Source organism: Polyodon spathula, chromosome 7, assembly GCF_017654505.1.
Source record: "Polyodon spathula isolate WHYD16114869_AA chromosome 7, ASM1765450v1, whole genome shotgun sequence".
Lineage (NCBI taxonomy): Eukaryota > Metazoa > Chordata > Actinopteri > Acipenseriformes > Polyodontidae > Polyodon > Polyodon spathula.
The window spans coordinates 7,425,730-7,449,683 of record NC_054540.1 but is presented as its reverse complement, the minus strand read 5'-3'; the positions used below and the strand labels follow the sequence as shown (position 1 = coordinate 7,449,683).

The 23,954-nt window shown below is 36.8% G+C and overlaps 1 protein-coding gene across 5 annotated transcripts in view; it reads right to left on the bottom strand.

Annotated features, from left to right (window-relative positions):
• Positions 1 to 15,573, bottom strand: part of LOC121318084 (tetraspanin-11-like) — a 43,433-nt gene extending 27,860 nt beyond the window's left edge. For 4 of the 5 annotated variants that reach the window (XM_041254346.1, XM_041254349.1, XM_041254350.1 and 1 more), the window contains exons 1-3: positions 15,444 to 15,573; positions 12,653 to 12,747; positions 7,698 to 7,889 (exon numbers count right to left, since the gene is read on the bottom strand). In XM_041254346.1, the coding sequence (XP_041110280.1) occupies positions 7,698 to 7,889; positions 12,653 to 12,739 (279 nt within the window). In that variant the 5' untranslated portion in view covers positions 12,740 to 12,747; positions 15,444 to 15,573. Of the gene's footprint in view, positions 1 to 7,697; positions 7,890 to 12,652; positions 12,748 to 13,874; positions 13,902 to 15,443 lie in introns of all 5 variants that reach the window. The other variant, XM_041254347.1, reaches the window with a different exon arrangement.
• Between the last annotated feature and the right edge of the window lie 8,381 nt (positions 15,574 to 23,954).

Sequence of the window (23,954 nt, the reverse complement as noted above, 5' to 3'; positions counted from 1 at the left end):
CTGTTTTCATATACTTTAACAGGACGTAGAGTTTTTTAAAGTATAAAACTATAGATCAAAGCAAATCAAACTGCTAATTCCTGGTGTCTAGTCACTTTCTGTGTGGTCGGTTGGATCAGAGTGAAGCTGAGCTACAGCACAGGAAGTTAACTGGCACACAAGCAGTAACATTTACTTCTATACCGGTGTTGTCTTGGAAATAGCTGCATATTTCAAATTCAAGCAAAGAAAGAGTTTTTCAATGACAGAAAAGACAACTTACAATGCTAGCTCGAGAGCATATGTTTATGTTTGCCATGTTAAAAACATGTTACAGCACCATCACGAGATGAAAACATCTCAGGGACTTTAAAATGACACACTGGGCAGCAGGGGTGAGGAATGCTCAGCTGTGCTGGAATGCTTGAAATGCACTGGCACTGTTCTCAAACTCATCATGTCCTTCGGCAGCGAACAGGATAATTAAACCCGTCTCCAATCAGCCATGGCAGCAGCAGCAGCCTATCCTTGGCGATGTGTATTTACTGTTAACAGCTTGGCAGTGCCAGTCCTGTGAAGTGGCTTCATACCAGACAGTTTGGGGGATCTACAGGGGTGAATACCTGCCCTTGAAATGGCCCATCTCCCTGCTTGACTGCTAAGGGAAAGACAGTGGCCCATGTTTTACACTACAACAGTGTTAATGAGACCTGTATGAATAAATATTAACACTCGTTCGATGTTTCAGCAGATATCACAATAATTGATTCTATTTACATAGATGGGTTTGTTGAGTTCTTTTTATATTTTAAGTTGTTAATTAGGTGTAATATTGCAAATGTTTTTGTATTATTTTCAAGAAATGTGTGCCGTACTTACACTGCAGTACTTATACCAGTGACAGCCTATGCATATGAATATTTATCAAAAAAGTGATTTTCAGGTATTTGCTTATATTATTTATTGGCATACTGTAAAGCTGAATGATATTTTTTTTTCTTTTTCCAAAATAAATGGCAGGATGTATTATTATTATTACTATTTACAAAAAAAAAAAGATCAGTATCGAAAATGTAAGTATTTTGATACTTAAGCCTGTGACTATTACACTACAGAAAAAGACACATTGCATATACTGAACCAAGAGTCAAGCAGAACGACATAAACAAAAAGTCAAAAGAGTTACATTTTAGCACTGCATCGCCATTGTTCAGGGAAATGACAATAGGCCACATTTGGGAGCAATTTTCTGGGAGAAAACCAATTGTAAAACATCTCTGTATAGTTATAAAACTAGCAAGAAACAGTTGCATGAAAAAGCAGTTAATTGTTCAGAGTAGTTTCTTCCTTGTTTTATTTTACTGCCTTTATGACGTGGTACTGTTATTAAGAGGAATTACCACCTTTTAAAGTCATTAACATACAAAGAATGTGGTGGAGAACTGGAGCAGGAATGAATCATCCCAAGTTAGGTACTGATTACAATACCTGACAGTCACCTGTGGCTGGTTTCACTATTTTAATAACAGTTCCAGACATTGCATAAACCTTGGCCTCCGTGTACTTTCTTCAGCACTCCCTCCTCCTTTTATCTCATGTGTCAAAGCGAACACGTTACATTAACAGTGTTCTAAAAATAAACCTGCTGTAACGGCAGTTCAATTTTTTCTTCCTATTTTTTAACTCCCCATGGAAGCAAATGAGGACAGGAAGGAATTTGTCAGCTCATTTATCAGCTTGGAGGCAGCGTGTTGCAAATTATCTGGGCCAATTCACTAAGGTAAAAAAAAAAAAACAGACACACAGATTCTTTCTTTTTTTTCCCCCTAACTGGGAGGATGAACTGACGGCAGATCGCACCACTGTGATATTAATGCAGAACTGCATAGCAAGCTGTCACAAACAGAAACAGGATTCATTGGTCACTGTGTTGCAGAAACTGTTGAAGGCACGAGACACCTAAACCTGTTAATCTTTGAATATATACATACAGTACTATGCAAAAGTTTTAGGAAGGTGTGAAAAAATGCTATAAAGTAAGAATGCTTTCAAAAATAGACATGTTAATAGATTATATTTATCAATTAACTAAATGCAAAGTGAATGAACAGAAGAAAAATCTACATCAAATCCATATTTGGTGTGACCACCCTTTGCCTTTAAAACAACATCAATTCTTCTAGGTACACTTGCACAAAGTCAGGGATTTTGTAGGCGTATAATTAAACAATTATACCAAACAGGTGCTAATGATCATCAATTCAATATGTAGGTTGAAACACAATCATTAACTGAAACTGAAACAGCTGTGTAAGAGGAATAAAACTGGGTGAGGAACAGCCAAACTCAGCTAACAAGGTGAGGTTGCTGAAGACAGTTTACTGTCAAAAGTCATACACCATGGCAAGACTGAGCACAGCAACAAGACAGAAGGTAGTTATACTGCATCAGCAAGGTCTCTCCCAGGCAGAAATTTCAAGGCAGACAGGGGTTTCCAGATGTGCTGTCCAAGCTCTTTTGAAAAAGCACAAAGAAATGGGCAATGTTGAGGACCGTAGACACAGTGGTCGGCCAAGGAAACTTACTGCAGCAGATGACAGACACATCATGCTTACTTCCCTTCGCAATCGGAAGATGTCCAGCAATGCCATCAGCTCAGAATTGGCAGAAAACAGTGGGACCCTAGTACACCCATCTACTGTCCGGAGAAATCTGGTCAGAAGTGGCCTTCATGGAAGACTTGCGGCCAAAAAAGCCGATGTGGAAACAAGGCCAAGCGACTCAACTATGCACGAAAACACAGGAATGAAAAACAAAAAAAAAAAAAAAAAAAAATAAAAAAAAAAAAAAAAAAAAAAAAAAACAAAAAAAAAAAAAAAAAAAAAAAACAAAAAAAAAAAACAAAAAAAAAAAACAAAAAAAAAAAAAACAAAAAAAAAAAAAAAAAAACAAAAAAAAAAAAAAAAAAAAAAAAAAAAAAAAAAAAAAAAAAAAAAACAAAAAAAAAAAAAAAAAAAAAAAACCAAAAAAAAAAAAAAAAAAAAAAAAAAAAAAAAAAAAAAAAAAAAAAAAAAAAAAAAAAAAAAAAAAAAAAAAAAAAAAAAAAAAAAAAAAAAACAACTATGCAGCCCGGGTGCAGAAAAATGGCAGCAGGTGCTCTGGACTGATGAGTCAAAATTTGAAATATTTGGCTATAGCAGAAGGCAGTTTGTTTGCCGAAGGGCTGGAGAGCGGTACACAAATGAGTGTCTGCAGGCAACAGTGAAGCATGGTGGAGGTTCCTTGCAAGTTTGGGGCTGCATTTCTGCAAATGGAGTTGGGGATTTGGTCAGAATTAATGGTCTCCTCAATGCTGGTAAGTACAGGCAGATACTTATCAATCATGCAATACCATCAGGGAGGCATCTGATTGGCCCCAAATTTATTCTGCAGCATGACAACGACCCCAAACATACAGCAAAAGTCATTAAGAACTATCTTCAGCGTAAAGAAGAACAAGGAGTCCTGGAAGTGATGGTATGGCCCCCACAGAGCCCTGATCTCAACATCATTGAGTCTGCCTGGGATTACATGAAGAGAGAGAAGCAATTGAGGCTGCCTAAATCCACAGAAGAACTGTGGTTAGTTCTCCAAGATGTTTGGGCCAACCTACCTGCAGAGTTCCTTCAAAAACTGTGTGCAGGTGTACCTAGAAGAATTGATGCTGTTTTGAAGGCAAAGGATGGTCACACCAAATATGGATTTGATGTAGATTTTTCTTCTGTTCACTCACTTTGCATTTAGTTAATTGATAAATATAATCTATTAACATGTCTATTTTTGAAAGCATTCTTACTTTACAGCATTTTTTCACACCTGCCTAAAACTTTTGCACAGTACTGTATATATAAATAAACTCAAGTCAAAGACCGTCACTTGCCTCTACTGTGTAATGCAGGACAGTTCTATCTTCTGAGGCCTAATTGTACTAGTTTATTTTTTGCCTTGGTCTTGGGATCAGAAGATGCCCACTGTTCTTCAGTTCTCCTGAGCTGCTGAATTGAAGTGCCGTGCTGCAGCGTAATTAGCTATATGTGAGAGAATCTCCGAGTACAATTGCTTTACGTGCTTGTGATATATGCTCTTATTTATCTCTTTTAATCTTCTGCACGCATTAACAAATTTGGCATGTTTAATAAGTCACCAGATTATTTCATCTTTGGGGCACTCTCTGAACACACCTAAACTAAAATGATCACTGGGGTGTACTAGTAGTCCCTCCCAGTTGATTAGTCACACTAACACTGTAGCATATACAGCACCTGGAAAACCGCTTAATTAATTGCCAGGAGCTTAGGCTGCTATTAGAGGGAGGGGTTTTGAGTGATTGCTCTCCCATTAGGATTACTGAATAATTGCTCTCATTAGATCACTTCCTTGTATGTTATATAAATCTCAGGCAAACTCATCTAGATGTTGCCGTCGCAATCCCAGTTATAATCCTACCCTCCACCTCCACCTTAATGTAGGAAGTCCCCTTGAGGGGGAGGGATGGGCGTGGCTTCATCACGGTCCACCCTGCTAAACTGGCATCATCAGATCAGTACCTCCTCCAGTGAGTGTGGCTCCTTCTTCTCCCCTTAACAGGTGGGACCAGCGGCAACTACTTTCACCATACCATTCAAGCAGTCATGATCCGGACACTGAGTAATGAAACGTTCTTATTCTATACTATTCTGCACAGACTGTTGATATACACCACAGTCATTTACATTTTAGTCATCCTGAGAGCAGTATTTTGAATGTACAGCCATGGAGGGGGGTGTAAGTTGGCCAGCAGTGCAAACGCTTTGCATAAAGGAAAAGAATCAGCCTCCAGAGCTGTTCACCCTTCACCTCTCAAGAGCAACACATTCAAGGTGGAAAAATGAAAAGGAGGAAAAAAAAAAAAATTAATCTTTAGTTTCAAGTGCAGGTTTCAAGGAACGGGGACCCATAAAGATCAAGACGTTGTACACATTGGCATGCCAGAACAGTTTCTGGAGAACATGTCAGGCAATACACGATCCACTCTGAAGTAGTTTAGCTCTGCAAATAAATACAAAAATGAAAAAAAAAAAAAAAGTATCTTGCCGCATATTACGAATTTAATTAAATTTAACCAAAATGACATCCCGTAAGACAGGCTCTTATTATAGCTCTTGTCAGACGCACGCCAATTCAATGTTATCTAGGAAATTACAAGAAGATTAAGGGCAGAGCTGGTAATATTTGCAGCAGACAAATTGCAGCAGACAGTTCTACAGAAAGAAAATCCCAAAGATGTTGCCCTGTATTGTCAGTTATATGTAGAATAATGAACAGACTTGTTCCCATTTTTTCTATATAAAAATCTACCAAGAATTAAGCCTTTGAGAAAAATGGATGAATATTGTGCTAATTAATTTCAAGGTAAATAAAATTGGGGGAAAACTGCTCCTGCTTGATGTGAATGCTGAAAACTAAATGGCAATTTAAAGCTGGTGAGGTACTACACAACAGACATTACTTAAATAAATGTTTCAACTGAATGTAAATTCAATGATTTTTTGGGTATAAAATCAGCAGGCCAAATGCTTTCAGCACTGTATGCAAAACAAAAACTGTGTAAAAACTGAAATAACACACATAGCCTCTACTATTTTAACACACCTACTAAATGTATACAGTTACAGGGACTGTGTGAGCATAGAAGTTTATGGGTATGGAAAACCATAACATAAGGTAAGATGTCACAATCATGAAAACAAATGGTGCCATGAAATGGCAGATGAAAAAAAAAAAAAAAAAAAAAAAATCGCCCTTGGCTATAAAGCTGCTCAGGCTATTCATCTTGGAAATCTTCTACATTTGACTTCAGCGTTTATATTGCACTGCTCCAGAAAGCGGGATGTTCTTTTCCAAATGTAATAAGAAAAACGAAAACGCCACCTGAGAAAGCATGTACAGTAATAGAGATGATAGTAAACCCTGGCACACACGCGAAGCAAACAAAGATAACAGCACAATCACGTACAACACGTACAGACAGTCAGAAACAACAAGAGAGCCGTGAAAGCACCTTAGCACTGTATGAGATTGGATTCAGCTTTATTCAGCTTTAATCTCACAGCAAAACCTGGAATTGATCAATTTGCTGTGCAATGCAAGTCTTATTTCCATCCCTGCTGAACAATTTTTGTTTTAATTAGATCCTACAAAAATTCAACCTTGTTAATATTTACTTGTGTTGTGGTCCTATGTAGAAATACTAAAAAAAACTTTAATTCAATGACAAACATTTCGACCAGAAGTCTTTTTCATTGTATTCAATTCTAGTTGAACTGCCGTTAAGACGTTTGTTATTTCATTCAAGTTTTTTTGTAGTATTTCCAAATCCAGCACAATTTAATATTTAATAGTTATGTGTGTGGTCTGATATACACAAAATATTGCTCTCCTATTCAAAGCTTCAGATCACATGGTCTGTTGTCTGCGTTAGACAGCATTGAAGTATACTGAGAACATAGCCTGGAATGCTAATCCTTCTATCTCAGCCCCATTGATCCTGCTTCATCAGGGAGTCACAATTTTAAACCCTCAATTCATGGAGAAAAAAAAAATCAGGTTTTTGGTCTTGCATGTTCACCGGCTATAATGCAAGACCACTGACCATTTCTACAACTCCCAGGTTACTGATGTCTAAAACAGAGGGTTAAAAGATCAGCAGAACCTTCTGGGAAATCAGAGAAAAATCGGTAGCAGTATCCATGCTCAATGAGTTAACAGTAGAATGATGCTTTCACTGGTTGCTGAGAATGCCTCTTGTGAAATGCTGTGATGGAAGATATGTTAGGACCTGAGTGAGTTATTTTTAGCTTGTAAGGCAGGCGTCCTTGCCTCCTGCAGCTGGTGGTAATATGTATCTTACTTTACTAGACAGAGCCTGAAATGACTTTCTGTCTTGATCCCCCTGTTAGAGCACAGACAAAGTCACTTTCTAATGGCAATTTAGATCAAAACCAGTGTTTTTATGCTGTTTGTTCATTAGACTTACATTATGCCCAATTCTGAACAGATGCTATGACAAATATGCTTTATTAACCACACAAGATGCTTCAGAAATTACGTAAAGGGAATCCATCACTTTAAATACTCATATGAAAGACATTTTTTTAATCATCTTCAACACCACAAAAGCCACTCCCAGGTTTTGGAAGTGTACTGACTTGACATAAAATTACTTTACCCTAGAGCCTCTAAGAAGGGTTTGTTCCCTTGGATTGTAGTTGAGAGGAACACATTTTTTTGTTTTTGTTTTTTTAAGGGGAAAAATTCCCTGGTTAGAAAATGTGAGTTTGTAAGCCAAAGACAAAAAAAATCAGGAGTAGAACTAAATGAGAAAGATCCTAAGCACATTTATGACCAGCATGACCAGTTGTATTAGACAGCTGATTGCAGTGTCTCCAACCTCACCTGCACTTCTTTAATAGTGTGTCAAATGGCTTTTGTCTTCTCTGGTGACTTTAGTTCAGCATTTTATTGATCCCTATTTTTTTTCACTATATCCCTGTTGAGAGGGCTATTAAAGCAACTGAACAGTCAGTGCTTGAGCAGTTGCAATGAGACAGTTCAGCTTCTGAACACCTTAGCAATCCTGTCAGGACGCCACATTAATGTAACCCAATGCCTGGGTCTGGGTCTGAGTGAAAGGCACTTACCGCTGAAAGACAGCTTCTCTGTTCTCTGATGACAGCACAGCAGCCCAGGAAGCCTGTTATCATTACCAGACCTCCAGCAAAGATGAGAATGTAGGCTGAAACAGCGAATGTGCTGGATGCCAACAGACTCACATAGTCATTTTTGTCAATCAGTGTCCATATCCCCACAGCCATGACAGCAGCGCCGCCAACCTGAAAAACACAGGAGGGGTTCCCAGTTTACATCTGACCTGTTTAAACCTTACAGGCTGTTAAAACATACTTGTCAAATACATCAGTTATTATCAGTGTTTATACAGTAGGAGAACATGTGTACACTTAAAAAAACCCTCCCTGATATTTCCATACTGGTATTCAACAAGAAGATATTAAATATCTTAATTAAACTAAAGTTCAGGTTTTTTAATTTAAAAAAAACATTAGCCACAGCCATCTTGAATCTGTATGACTTTGTTGTTTATCATGCTATACACTGATTAGCCGCCACTATATACTGTACCATCAGCTACACAGTGTTCTCAGCTACAATACCAGGGCACTTCTAGATTACAGAAACAACTCAACAAAGCTCTATCTCTCTACTGCTAGCTAAGCACAGGCTAAAATAAACACATTTTTGGCAAGTTTGCTATTGATGATGTGATTTTGAAAACCCTTCTTTAAAAAAAACTTTGTAACTAGGGCCCCCCCCCAAAAAAAGTAATCTATAAAGTTTGACAATACACTCGTGAAATATGCACCATATTGTGTTACTGTACCCATTAATCTTCAAAGCAGTGTAATTTATCACACATTTTTAGGTCATACTGTGTAAAACTAGACAAATTGCTGTTGTCTGCCACTTCTGTCCACAGGAGCTGTGCATATTTTGAATAGGCTTGGTTTCCATAGCTGTGGCATATGGATATACAGTATTTAACTAAACTATGCTGGCATATGACATTGCTGTATCATTTTGTTTATTTTTTTTAACCCCATACCTAAAGTACACATCAATTAGGCATGAATATACTATGGAGTGGGCATTCCTGATAGTTAATTAATGCCGGAGGATATTAAGGCTACGAACAGAAAATGTTTCTCTGGATTTTTTTGTACAGGACAATATTAGGCTGCATCAACGAAGTCACCTTTGCAGTGAGAGTTCTAAAGCTTGGAATGCATCCATAGGAAAATGACAGCTCTTTTCAAAATCACACTAACTGAGATACTCTGCAGCAAAAGCAAGACCACTAAGTAAGGTCCACTATAACAGAGGTTACCAAACTGGGGTCCAGGGACCCCTGGGGGGCTGCAAAATGGTTTCAGGGGGGCTGTTGCACATTCTAAAAGTCCTCTCTCAAATGACCTACAAGCGCTTATCAAACATCCGAGAAATTACACTAAACAGAATGAAAGCAGTGGTACTTCTACAGGTGAACAACCTCTCCCGCTGAAGTTATGAAAATCCAACTATTCAGTGTGGGTTGGCTTGCATTACAAAGGAAGATGGCCTTGATTACCCGAAGTGTAGGATCTGCTTGGATTTCTGTCTGAGTGCTACTAACCTTCAAAGTTGAAAACCCCTTTACAGCAAAACCCCCCAAAGGAAGATGGGAATCACCATTATCATAGCTAGGTGTAAGGCACTCCATCCCCATTGTGTGGGAATCATAGGGAGCCTTGAGCCAAGAAACCCCTACACTACAAGATGGTTCAGAGAGAGGTACAGTAACAATCAATCAATATAAGAACATTGTGGATATACCTTGTTACTCGGACACCATAGTATACAGTACAGTCGAGGCCGCCTAATCGGGATCCTGATAATCAGGATGTCTGCTTAAACGGGATACAACCCTGGGAGACGGTTCTTCCTAATGCTATTTATGTCGTTTAACTGGGACATCGCTTCATTTATTTGGGATACAGTATTTTCAAATGATGAACAGAGATTGCTTTTCAGTGTAAGACAGGCTCGCCCAATGCAGTGCAGGAAGTACGTGATTACACTGCGACATGTGTAAACCACGCTGAACCCCTGAAGGAGATGGAGTCCCCTGTGGTTCCAAAGAAAGTGGGCGTGTCAACATTGCAGCTGTCTCACCTTGTGATAATATGCGATTTCTGTCTTTTTTATTTCATGTGGAAATAAACAAAAAACGCAATTTGTTTTGCTTAGGAATATTAAAAAAAACAAAACAAAACAAACAAAACTGTGACTAAGGTCGTCTCAAATGCCTGTCGTTTAATTGGGACACCAGCTTACTCCTGAGGTTTCCCAATAAAGCAGCACCGAGTCAACTGTACTGTATTGTTTTTTTATTAATAAAAAACAAAGAAACAATCACAGCATACACAGAGAGCTGGTGGCTCAGGGTACTGAATAATTTCTTCACAATCTAACCTATCAAGAACCCTACTATTGACTCCCAAGAACCCACTCAAACTTGAATCTCTGTTTGCTGTATTGTCATTACATATAATAATGTTAATGTGGTGGGGATCAACAAATCAAGGAGATCGTCAGGGTTAATATAGAAAGTGCATCCGTATTTAGCTCTGCCACTGTTCAGATAATTAAAAGTGACCCAGAGGACATTTTAAATGCAGACATTAACAGAACTCCATGTTCAGTAATACAAAAAGAGAGACTCAAGAGTCAAAAAGGTATTATTAATCAAGCACGATGGATAAGCAGCAATGCAGCAGAAAAACAGCCTGTCACACAGTCCGAAGCACCAGCTTTCTTTTCTTAATTGGTCCTTATGGGTAATGTTGAGGAGGTTATTGTTTTTAATGATACATTTCTTTTGGCAAGCAATGATTACGCACCAATAATCATGACACTACATATTTAAACAGTGAGCGTATTGAACTATACAGGGTATTACTGAGAAAAAGAAACAAAAAAAAACCCCACTGCTAGCCATTTATTAACAGCATTTGAGAGAGTAAGTCTTGATCTCAGCACCTGCCATTCAGTCCTGAGCCTGCTTAATTGTCTGTTGATTTTGTGATGTGGACTAATGTCAACTGGGGAAAAGACTAAGGCCACCAATACTGTGTCCATTTTAGGACATCCCCAGTCGTAACCCCTCGAGTCAGTTGTCCCCACTGATGAGGAGGGGTGACGACTGAGGATGTCCTAAATTGAGTCACTTATAACTTAAGCCAGATTCAAACCCAGGCCTTTGGAAGTGAAAAACTGGCATGATTAGCTTGACTTTCTGAATGACTTGCGCTTCATTCACTAAATATTTCCCACATAGTTCTGCATTATTTTCATACTTCCAGTCCAACTAGGCTAAGCATTGGTTAAACTTTGTCTGATTTTGCAAGTAATATCAACATGACTACAGTATATGCAATACATTTTAAACACATACAGCATCTAAAGACAAATGTTGTTAGCAGTAACAAGATGCAGTATTCATTGCTGGTTTCACAAAGGACTGAATCAAACAAAAGTTGATCACGCTAAAATAGCTGTAACTGCAGTGACATATCACATAAGAGCCAAAAGCTGTTATCTAGCAAGTATCGGAAGCAGGGCTTAAATAATGACTTTACACTCTGTAGCCCACCTACATTTTAGTAATACTAAACAGTCATACTAGATACTGTACTGTACTACATATCCCTATTTCTGTCCATGGAACAACATGAAAAGTAATAGATCACCAACTGTGAAGAGTAAAGTAAGATCTGAAACCAAGCATACAATTCATTGTAATCCCAAAGCGGATGATGATTTTCATTTATAATCCAGCACCAGTAATAACACTTAGGATCTATGGACGTATTCTCTTTCACACTCGCCTGTTTGTCTTTGATCAATGTTGCCATCGTCTTGGGCCTTCTCAAGAACAAAAAAATCTCATGTTGACAGATTCTCAGATGATGTGAGTGGCACGGTTGAGGCAGGGCTGAGGCCCTGCACAGGGTTACAGTGGGATTCGTATTTTGTTTTGTTTTCTTTCGCTGTGTTTTAGTTTGCATGTTTTTGAGAAGACTAGTGTAAAATCAAGGCAGTTATCGAGTTTACCTTGTAGAGAGCGGCAGACAAGACAATCATTGCATAAGGGTCCCTGTTTTTTCAAAGAGAATGCTAACAAACACACAAACTTGTCTAATAATTGCACTATAAAATGAACTGGTTGCTAGGAACCGTAATTTAACAAAAAATGCATCATCCTCACAATTATAATAAAGTACAGGATAGAACAAATATAATTAATGATGAGTGAGTAGCATTTAGGTTTAACAATTATGTTGTTGCCAAGGTGAAACCCGATAGGAAGTATATACACTATTTAGTCTAATGTATTGTAAAAGCAAATGTGTGCTGAGTGAAGAACGATAGTTAGATACTACATACACAGTGTATATGTTAGGTTTCCATTTACAGCAGCTGGGTGCTGAAATTGGTGATCATCACATTAGCCTGCCTGATGCATGGCTGGAAGGCCCGTTTTACCAATTATGTCCATCATTCATAACCATACACCACTCATTGGTAGAATATTTAGCAATACAGAAATACATTTAAGACATTGAGAAAGACTTTCAGCCTAAATGTATTTTAGTATTATTACAGAGGATGATACCCGAGCACACAATTCTCAATAAAGCAAATGAGCCCACTGCACATGTTTTAGAAAAGGAAGCTCTTTAGAAAGTACAGTAGGGAACTAGACATACTGCCTTAATTTACAGTTTTCATTGTTACAATTAAAATAGGCAGTGCAGTGACTTAATTCAGTAGACTTTACAGTCCCTTAGACCTCAGGAGGCCAGTATTTGGTGGTCTCAGATTAGTCCCCAGTGGAAATGTGTCCACATAACAAAACACCTAGGTAATTTGTGAGGTGCAATAGCAGGGCCATAGTTCATTCACCTTTCTTTATTGAATTCATAAGCACTTCATTTAATCAATAAATACATGTTTTAGAAAAAGAATAATCAAAACCTACCCAGAAGAGGAAGTTGAATATAAAGAGAAGGTACTTCAAGCAGACAGCCACCCAGTCATCTTGGTCACCTTTATACAATTGTGACATGTTTTCTCCTAAGAAGAAAAAAAAAACAGACCCATTTCTTCAGTAATTTTCAATTACTTTAAAAAGTCTTTAAACATCAAGATATATTTAGTTTGATACATTTTATAATGTTCCTTTGTGGTACAAAAGTGGGTCAAAATCTAATTAATTTAAAACGTGGCTGGACTTAATCCTCCTATTACTGTAGTGACGTGTGTTTCTATTACACAATTAACACTTACACTGATATGAAACTGGGCTATTGTTCTCACTTGTATCCCCATTAAAAGTATCAAACACAGAATTACTGTACAAAATAAATGATTTTTGATAGAGACAGCTCTTATCTTCATCTCCATTTTTTTTCTGAATAAGGCTCCATGACAAGTTCATGTAGACATGCTTTTTTTCTTTTTTTTTTTTTTTTTTTTTAATCATGTGCTACTTTGTAACCGAGGCACAGCGGTGATGACCTGAACAGCTGATTGTCTCAGAACGCAGACATCCACATTGTTCCAAGTAGATCTATGTCTGATTCTGTTTAAAACTGTAGTTCTTTGACATTTTCAAAAGGCAATCCTTTATTTTAACAATGTCAATTCAGAACAAAATAACAGCACAGTACATATGGGTCCTAACGTTTGATTTTACAGTAAAAGACACTTGGTGTCTGTTTTTTTTCAGTAGAGTGACAAAGTTTCATGGAACTGAGGCAACATGGTCCTATGTACAGTACTGCTGGGGCAAATATTGAAATATATTCGAACACTGCTTGAAATGTATTTGTTCAATTTATCAAAAGGATACTGTTTCGCTTCCTTCTTTAACAGGGAACTCCTGTTATTCTTTTTAATGTAATTTGGTATGAATTAGGTCTGTACTTTTTCATCTAACTCAAAATACCAGAATATTAATACAAAATTTGGAAAGAATATTTGAACATGAAAAAAAAAAAATTGTCCCAGCACTAATAAAAATGCTTATACAGCACTTAACGAGGCAGTCTTGTGTAGCCCGTTTTCCACAATACCACAATGTTGCTCCTCTTTTTTTCTATCTTGGTAACCCCATCGCGCATTCAGTTATTGTGTAAATGTATTTACAGCCCCTATAATGAGTTCTTGCTCACCGCCATGAGTAACTAAGAGACACATACCTGCAGCACAACAGTCAGATAACGAGTCTATAACGAGAAAAGCAAGCATGTTAATCATATAGCCCGATCACAAAGCAAAATAAGTGGGTCACCATGACTTCAGCTGGATTCTGATAAGTCAACGCATGTGGTCAATACCAACTTCTAGCACAACAGTTTCACGTGGAAGGCCCTTTTAAACAATTCAGTTATTGAGTGATTTCTATAATTATCACCAGGTGCAGCAATAATTAAAGCAATTACAGGGTTTTTATTTATTTATTTATTAACCACACTAAAGATCGACCCACTGCTTTTTAAATTGTAGTGGTACTGTCAGTTTCAACACGGTAAATATTTCAACAATAACAGGGGATGCACTACAATGCCTATGTTTATACTTAACTGATGAACATCGTTTGGTTTTGCTATGAACTTGATTAGTAGAGACACAGCTTAGCTTCTTCTCTTAGCAAAAACTATACTCTAAAAACAAATTCAAGCTGACCAAAATGTTAAATCTGTGCTAGCTGCGGTGCTGGTGGTGGACCTTGCTCACTATTGTGGTTTCCTGAATAGTCAGCTTCTCATTTTCATGCAAAGCATTTTAATCATCAAGTGCAAAGATGGCATGGCCCTCCAAGATTGTATTTACAATCGGTGCAGTGTCTAGGTGGGATATTTGTTCTTAACCCAGTGAATAGGTTTCTGCAACGGGATATCAGTCTTTGGCAATGCAAAAAAAAAAAAAAAAAAAAAAAAAAAAAAAAAAAAACATTTTGGGGTAAAATTACAAACAAATAAAAACACGTTTGATAATGCACAGCTAAACTTTTGCAACTCTTGTGTAAACATTACATAACATAAACACGCAATTTGCCACAGAATACAACATTCCTGATAATTTCACTTTTACTGTTCCCAGGTCCTGCACAGGAAGCAGCACTGTACTATTCACTCTGTTTAGACGGTCTGTTAGTGTTTTGTTTTTTATCCTATTGGATGCAGTGTAGCCAGCTTTCTATTTATTTAATGCAATCTGTTGGTATCACTAAAATACGCGCTCGCATTTACAGTATAGCCTACGCTAACTAACTCTGCAAACAATAATCCCTGACGAGGAATATGCAAGAAGTTTATTTTCCTGCAACAACAACACAGCTGCATTAATTATTTTCCACTTGCTGAGGCAGTGTTCTCTGGAATGAACTGCCGCTCCACCATTGTGTACAAGAAAATACACTTCTCATTCCCAGAGCGCCAAAGCATCACACAAAAGAATCGGCTTTTATTTTGTGTTCTTCAGAATCACTTTTAAAACAGATTTAATTAATTAAAAAAAAAAAAAAAAAAAAAAAAAAACGCCACACTCTTCAGCCGACAAAAGTTCTAACATTGCCACGTTAAAGACAGACCTCTCGCAAACGTTAAACCAGTTTCTACAGTAAACGACTTGTCAAACTAGTAGTTTATTGCATCAGTAGCTACAGTACTGCACCTTGCGTCCAATTCAACACTATCCTCCAGTCTTCCAAACGCAAACCCCCTATGGTTTCAGCTCATGACATAGGTATGTTTTACATTACTCACCGGAATACAGCGCGTATGTTTAATTGAAATGGTTTGTGAATGACGATGGCTGGGCGCTTGGTTTATCCCGTTATGCCTGTTCCACTCGATCGCAGCTTGTTGCTTCACTGGCTCTGAGTGGAAAGACTGAGGTCACTGCGAGGTCAAAAGGAAATAGACCAATCCCTCCCCTGAGCCTGTAGCTCTGAGCTGTCAAGTCACCCCAAGCGCCCCAAAATCAAATCACATCAAATCCCATTAGATATTATACAGTGTCATACTGGTTTAACGAAAAAAAAAAAAAAAAAAAAAACATTGCAAGTTGTAATCTTGTACCTTTTGCACTTATCTATTAAAAGTTGTCTGTGTATTTCAGTCAGTAGTTTTGTACAGCATAGTGATAGGAATCTTCAAAAAGATTGCCAAACTTATGTTAAAACATGTTGACAGCATAATAAAACTAAATTTTCTCCTTACAATATCGCAGCTGAATAATGCAATCTTTATTACTGGTTGTCATTTTAATAATAATAATACAATTGTTCTTGTTATTATTTGTTACTATTTTTATAATCCATGAGGGAAATGTCTTCATAACCATTACTGGTGTATGCTGGTTAGAGCTATTGGTTTGCTGATTATACTGGTTTAGGAGAATTGGTCCGGGACAAGCTGCTCCATGAGAAAAGGGCCATCTGTGAAGTCTCCTCTGAAGTCTCTATTGGGGTAGTTTAGTTTGGGTGGTACGGGTGAAATATTCGTTAAAGACACAATAAGACATTCATTAAAGAACAAGACAAAACCAGAAATAGTAAACAATAAGAGACTTTGCTTTCAATATATTTAATGTATTTTATTTACATTCAGGTCTTAACTGGGAAAGGAGAAAATGTAAAAGAAAAACAAGTTAATAACTAAAGTCTCACGTGTCACAAAGAATACAAACTCTTAATTCATTTAAATAATGTATTGTTTGGGACACTAGAGGCTGGAGTTTGAGACGCTTAATTTAGCTCATATCAATAAATTGTTCATAAGAAATGAATAGCTGCATATGAAATGAAACCCTCCCCTGAGACAATCAATTGGATTCTAAAATGTAATGAAAATAAACACCTAGCTCTTTTTGAGCATTAAGTAACACAATCAGGAACAAGGTTTCACACGGCATCTTTCAGGACGATGAGACACTATCGGGCTCTTCACACAGCAGCCCCGAAGACACTGGCTGCTCTCTTTAAATACCTTGCACCTGGCTCTCATTTACAATGATAACCATAATTAATAATAAAACAATTAAACAATACAAATATGTTTTTTATGCAGGGAGGATTTAAACCCCCTCTCTGCTGTGTTACAATATATATATATATCGATTTTTAAATTTTTTTTAAGGCAGAACTAATGCAGTTTATAAAATGTTTGCTTAATATATTTAGGAGCGGAAAACCCTAATTCTAAAAAAATGAAAAATAATTGAATATGAAATTCTAAATACTTCATCTGCACAGTAGTTCTGGTAATAAAAAATATTTTGTATAGCACAAAGCATTATTCATAGGTTCTGATATCAACAGAAGCTTAATTATTTTGACCCCTGGCTACCTGTGTGGAAATCTAATTCTACCAAAAAGAATGAAACCCATTAAGCTGCTTTGATATAAGATGGATTTATACAATTAGAGCCAAACATTTGGACTTTTGCAAAGCTTCAAGCTTTTATCTAAAAAATGTTAATTAAAAAAATCCAGCTGTGAAAGAACTACAGTGTTTCTGAGGCCTAGTAAATTACAAAGCTGTCATTGGAAACCATCGTTAATGTGAAGGGGGATCAATGAGGTTCTCTTAATAAACAGGTGGTGGATGTTTTTGTCTTTCCTTCAAATGGGTCTCAATTTTATATTATTCAAAGTCTTCCAGGAAGTTTAGTTCAAATATAACTCTGCTTGAGCTGTTTGAAATTCTGAGATGGTCAGCATTGGTTTATCCCAGTCAAGGCTGGTAATTTGCTGGTTGCAACTAGGCATGCTGGTTCTCGTGATATAGTTAAAGAGCTGGTTATGCTTGCTCACGGTCAATTTAAAATCCCATATGAATATTATACTGACAGGTTATCCAGTAAGAAACCAGTAAATGATTGCTCCACTTCTTAATAATAATAATAATAATAATAATAATAATAATAATAATAATAATAATAATAATAATAATTTAGTTTCCCCAGTTTCCTCAGTGGTTAACCTGGTAAAGGCCCGACAGGATGGTGTGCACAGTGAGTTAGTCAGGGAAATGCAGGTTTGCATTCTGGCTGTGCAGAGTTCACAACATTCATTAGATATTCCACAGGGAGCGCCGCAGTGGCTCTGACTGAATCACCTGAGACCTCACCCTGCTATAGCGCACCCTACTGGCCAGGTTCCCCATGAGCTCAAGCAAACACCTGCAGAGCTGGAACTTGTCCTTCAGCGACCAGTAAAAAACTTCTTCAGAGTGACCTATATTTTTCTAATGTAGGTATTTTATATAGTCCTACAATGTAAAGAGTTGTTTTCCCCAGTTCTTTTTTCGTGGTTGTTTGATAGTCTTTGTGTGTTTTCTTAATTGTTCACATTTTTCTTAGGGGCCTGTGTAACAGATTGCAGGTAAAGCTTCTTCCTATTCCCCTTGCTCAACTTTTCCTTTCTTGATAAATTGCTCCTTCCATCTCTTTCTTAATGTAGCATGCAGTGTTTATTGTGGAGGTTCACCTATGAAGGGAATATAGTGGAGGCAGTTATACTTCACTTTTTCCATCTATCTGGAGAACGGCTTATCCAATTTGTAATGATTAAGTTAATGAAAATGTCAGAGTATGCAGATATATGTGCGTTTCTATCTGTAATAGATTGGGTTAAAATGCAATTCTAAATTCAATGCTGGATGTCAATTTCTTTTTAGTAACTGATGGCTGATTTTTCTATTCCTCATGTGTTTTCAGTGCAGAACTACAACATGTACAAGACCATTGGACAATTTTTTATTCAACATTTGGTACACAAAAAATAATAATAAAGTAACATTTATGCGAGTCCTTCAAATTGGCTATAATTCATATTAGGTAAGATTTTCTGGAATTATTTTGCTAGCTATGTGCCCTTTAAGAAAATACTGCCAGCTGAACTCTGGTCAGCAGTCAACAGTTCTGCACAATGATAGGTATTGTTGTAATAATAGCGTACAACTAAACTTAAGAACATCTGTTTAATAACCATGCTGAAGTTTCTCAAAGGAGCTAAAGTGAGAAAAGAAAGCACAGCACAACGAAGTTACTGTTTAACAGATTAATGTTTTGACATAGGCATTCATTGGAGCTGTGATCATCTTATTAAATGTTAATCTTGTTTAAATTCAATAACACTGTGGCAGAGCAGAGCTCTGCCCTTTATAAATTGGCAGGGATGGGGTTAAATTCACCTACCTGCCTGGGTTTATTGTGTTCAGGTGGCTGGGGTTGATTAGCATAATTAACGATTAATCAGCACCCAGCCACTTGACATAAAAGGAGGCCTCAGCTTCCCATTAGGGAGAGGAGGGAGCTGAGGAGGCACGCTGGTGTTTGTGTTTGTGTTTGTGTTTGTGTTTGTGTTTGTGTTTGTGTTTGTGTTTGTTTTTTTTTTGTTTTTGTTTTTTGTTTTGCTTGTCCTTTGTGTTGTGCTCTCATCCAGTGAAGGCATTGCCCAGCCTGGAAACCTTTATTTTTGTAAGTCTTGTTTTATGTCTTTCTATTTGTGTTTAAATCCCTTTATTTTGGCCCTTGTGCCCTTTTATTTTGTGTTTATTTGTAATAAAAGTATTATTTTTTTTTAACTGCAGTCTGTCTCTGGGTCTCTATCCACTCACCAGCCTGTCACAAACACTAATTTTTTTTTTCATATCCTGAAGCATGTCTTGGTATAACAGAAGTAGTACCCATAGTGACTTCTCATTGCATTATTTATTTATTTTTAATTAAATATTTATTTTTATTTTTATTCAGTGTAATGAAGTACTCTTGTAAAACTGACACATTCTCCCCTGTGAGCACACCTCCTGCCCAGAACTCTCACTTCTATTTAACCCTGAACACATCTCAAGCCAGACCTCTGGCTATACTCTACCAGACTGTGATATATCTTTGTGGTGTGGACTAAGGATTAATGGGGACTTAGGTATGACACCCAGACTCACTTATTACTTGAGTTAGTTGCGAAGTTAGACCCCATAGTTAAAGGCATTAAGAAAGCTTGTGAATTAGCCCACTGTACCACTATTAATTCTGTCCCCAGTCTCCCTGGTTTTGAAATACTTACAACGTCTTGTATTGCAAGCAGGGGTTTGTTTCTCATTATAATGAATCACTTTTAAAACAAACTACTGTATAAAGAAGTAAAAGCTTGGAGTTAAATGTATGGATAAATTGCTAAAGTTAGAAAATCAATTTAAAATCCATAACACAAAACTATAAAGTTTATTATTATTATCATTACAGCATTCTAAATATATTACAGAGTTCCTATAGTTCCTATAGAACTATAAATCCCCCTTTTGTGGTGGTATCCTCACTCTGTCTGACACATTTCTTTGTATTCTATTAGTTTATAACCATCTTTTGTTTCCATGAATCCTTTCATTGTTGAAATTCTCCCAGACAACCAGGCAGGCAGACAAAGATAAATACAGCTACAACAATCATGGAGAAAAAGAACAGACCCTGGGATCCTATTGGACTCACCCATGCATACGCATCACATAATCATATTACTCATCCATCCAACATCAATCTCCTGCTCTTTGGAGTGCTTTTAAAGTTTTTTCTCCCCCCAATTTATATATATACATATATATTTTTTTTTTCTAAAGGGTTTTTTAAATCCATATCTCTATAACGTCCATTGCTTAAGTGTAAAAATGTAAAAAAAATAAAAAATTAGGCACCTTCACTGGATCATTCTCCTGCTTCATTCAGCTTCGCCATTTTTACTAAATCTGATAAATATCTATAAAAATCATTGTGTGTTTAAAAAAACAAACAAACAAAAAAAACAATGTAGCTTGTGCAAGTCAAGTAAAATAGAAACCGTAATGCTCTAAACACTATATGATTTGAGCTAATAATATACAAATATCCCTCATCAGTAGACATCTGCTTTTTGATTTGCCACAAACATGTTTCTCTCTGATAGACACACTTTAAACAATAGTTTTGGAGCAACCTTTTATTGTAGAGTGAAAGAGATTAGTACCAGTGTGTGAATAGCATGTGAATATGAAATGAATAAGGTTAAGTTGTCATTAATGTCAATTATATGGCAAAACAACACCAAATTAAGACCCAACTAGCACTTCAAAGAATGAAACAGATAGAAGACAGATTTAATGGTCCCCAAAACTGTATTACCCCTCAGTCCTATTTTGTTGTGGGAAGATAAATGAAAATGTCCATGAGGCAAAGTAAAAATAAACTCAGAATAACATAGTTATCTACAACACCAACATAAATGCTAATGGGTCAAGAGAAAAAAAAATGTTATAAAACACTATGCAACAACTAGGAATAAATTAAACTTCTGAATTTTCTCTGTTTTTTTTTAACAGCTTTTTTTTCTTTAGCAGAAATAGTTGAAATAAATTGTTTACCGGTACTCTACAAAGCATTGTTAATTAAGGGTCAAAGGGTAACATTTAGGTACACTCTGAATCATGACTGTTCTCACAATATTACAGATTTATATTTGAAGAGCATGAATGGTCTCTTCAACAGAAAACTGGGCCGCAATAGTCTAACAGTTGGAAATAGAAGTTAACGATTCTACACCCACATTAATCTAACTTTCCAGTGCCCTTTTTGACATCCACCTACCAAATACACCCAAAGCTACACTCCAAGCCCTAGTATTTTTACATAACATTAACCAATAACTGAACAGCATGAACTGGTGTAGGCTGGTCTTCCTGGACCCCCACTGAGAACACAGCTACATGTATTGGGAAAAAAAATTAACTCTCTCAGACGAAATAACCATTCCAAAAAAGTAAAGAACATATGGGTTTAGCTCTTAAGTATTTCTGATTCACATAGGTTATTATTTTTTTGGTGGTGTTGTTTTCAATGAGTTAAGAAAACCCACTCGTTGAGCCCCAAGATATTATCTCATATTTTTAGAGGGACCCTCATACATGCAGACCAACATGGAGATGGTGTTGAGCCAACTTCTTTTACATACTGTGGCTGAAGCTAATCTTAACTTTATACAGACATTTACAGCCTGCTAAACAGAGTGAGGTGTATCCCAAGCAAAACCCAAGCAAAACTGGGTTTCCCTTGAACACTTTATGTCTTGGCTAATGGATATTTTTTAAAAGCCACTATATGTATAGCAGTTAGAATTAAAATGTTATTGTGATAGAGACAAGCAGGTTTGAGGGGGTGGAGCTTAAGAGCTTTGAAATAAATGTGGCAGGGAAATACATCTTGCCTTCTTTCTTGTGACTATATACAACATTGTCTCCATGGACTTCCAATCATATGACAAAGTCTGCATCTCACAAAGTATTTTCATCATCACATTGTCCTGCACATGTGTGCCTTTCAATGCTGTACCCTCCAATTGAAAAAGGACCTTCAAATGACAGTATTACTGGTTTATACCAAGCCATACTGCTCTATTGTTATTCTTATGATTTATCTAAGTAATGTAATCAGTAATACAGGTCTACTTGCTGAAGCATGTTCATGTAATGAGATGTTACTATTATTGGAATTCAAGCTCTCAACCATTATTGAGCATTGCTTAAATAACATCAAATAAAACTTGTAAACCTGCTGGGTTGCAGATCGCTCTTCACTGTACTTTTATAGACAGTGAAATACTTCCATAAATCTCACCTGTTGTGCACTTCCATATAGACTTCATGTGTGCAGTTTTGAAAGAAACGGGTGTTTTCATTTTAGAAGTACAATATAAGGTCAAAGAAAACTGGACACAGCAGTCTTGCAAACCCTAGGTCATTTTATCTGAAGAGTGAGGAGTGAAATAGTCCCCAGCTCTTCAACAGCTTTTTTTTAATCATCATTAACCAACCAGTTGTGTCAATAAGGACTGGGATGCTTTACAGCCAATGACATGCTTTGACCTTGAAGACTCTATCGAGATGAAATGGCCTGGGACACAATTGCCTTCTTTAACCTATTATGGTAGGAATTACAGATGCATATTAGGTTGACTGAGTGACGTGACTTGTGATCCCTGCCTTGCTCATATTTCAAAGTTTTTGTCCGTTCAGTCTAGTAATGATGCTGGTAAATGGATGTAGCTATATACATGACAGTAGTACAGAACCCTTCTAAATGCAGCACAGTGTATTTTTGTTATCTGAAACATTGCACAGGTCTTCCATTCCCTAAACAGAAAATTAGTTATATTTTCCAATGGTTAATCTGGCAATGCATCTAATCATCACAAATTGCTCATAATTATCCTGCAATTGTTTTATATTTATGCTACTACTACTACTACTACTACTACTACTACTACTAATAATAATAATAATAATAATAATAATAATAATAATAATAATAACTGTCAACGAGACCCCTACCGTAAAGGAGAAACGCATATAGAATTTGTCAGAGAGGTTTCTATAAATGCATACATGGTTTTAAGACATACAGTCTGTCTCAATAAGAGCTATAGACTATTACCGTGTAAAATGAGGATGGCACAGAATCCTATTGGTCAATATCACTCTACAAAACGAGTCTGACTTTCACATTCAACGAGCCAAAGATTCGCTGGGAAGGTGGAACAGCATCAGAAATGTAAGAGAGCCAGGAGTTAAAGAAAGGCATCTCTGAAGAAAGGCGTCCGAAACCGATGGATTATTTAAATACGTTCAGATCAGGGCTGTGCAAGCTTCCGTTGCATTTCAGAAGAAAGTTAAGCTTTTCGTGCAAAGCAAGTATCTTCAAGATCAGACGCAATAACAACAATAACAAATATTAAAATAGTTAACAATTTATATGTTCACCTGCGAAATACACAGCAGTTTATTCCACTAGCGTGACTGTTGGTCTTTTATCAGCCGCATTGAAGCTTCACCGGTAAAATTCGAGTGACGCCTGCAAGATTTTCTCTCAGAAGAAGACTTAAGGAAACTAACACAATTGTATTTGTAAATGCAAGCAAGGGAAAGAAGTGGTTAAAAACTGACCCAGATTTTGTATTGTGTTTTTTTATTTATTTATTTATTTATTTATTTATTTATTTATCTTGGATTACTTTTCGGATCTGAGGAAACGTGATAATAAAAAGTAGTTGAAGGGATTTTGACTTACAGTACATAGTTTTGCAAGAAATTAAAATAGTGAATAGTACCACGTTTCTTTTTGTGGGGTGCTGCCGCCACAAACATGAAGGGAAGTATGCATTATACATTAGTTTAAACGGAAGCTGTTCACTAGTGGAGAACTTTTGAATTATGGAATTAAAAGTTATAAGTCGCTCTCATTCAGGG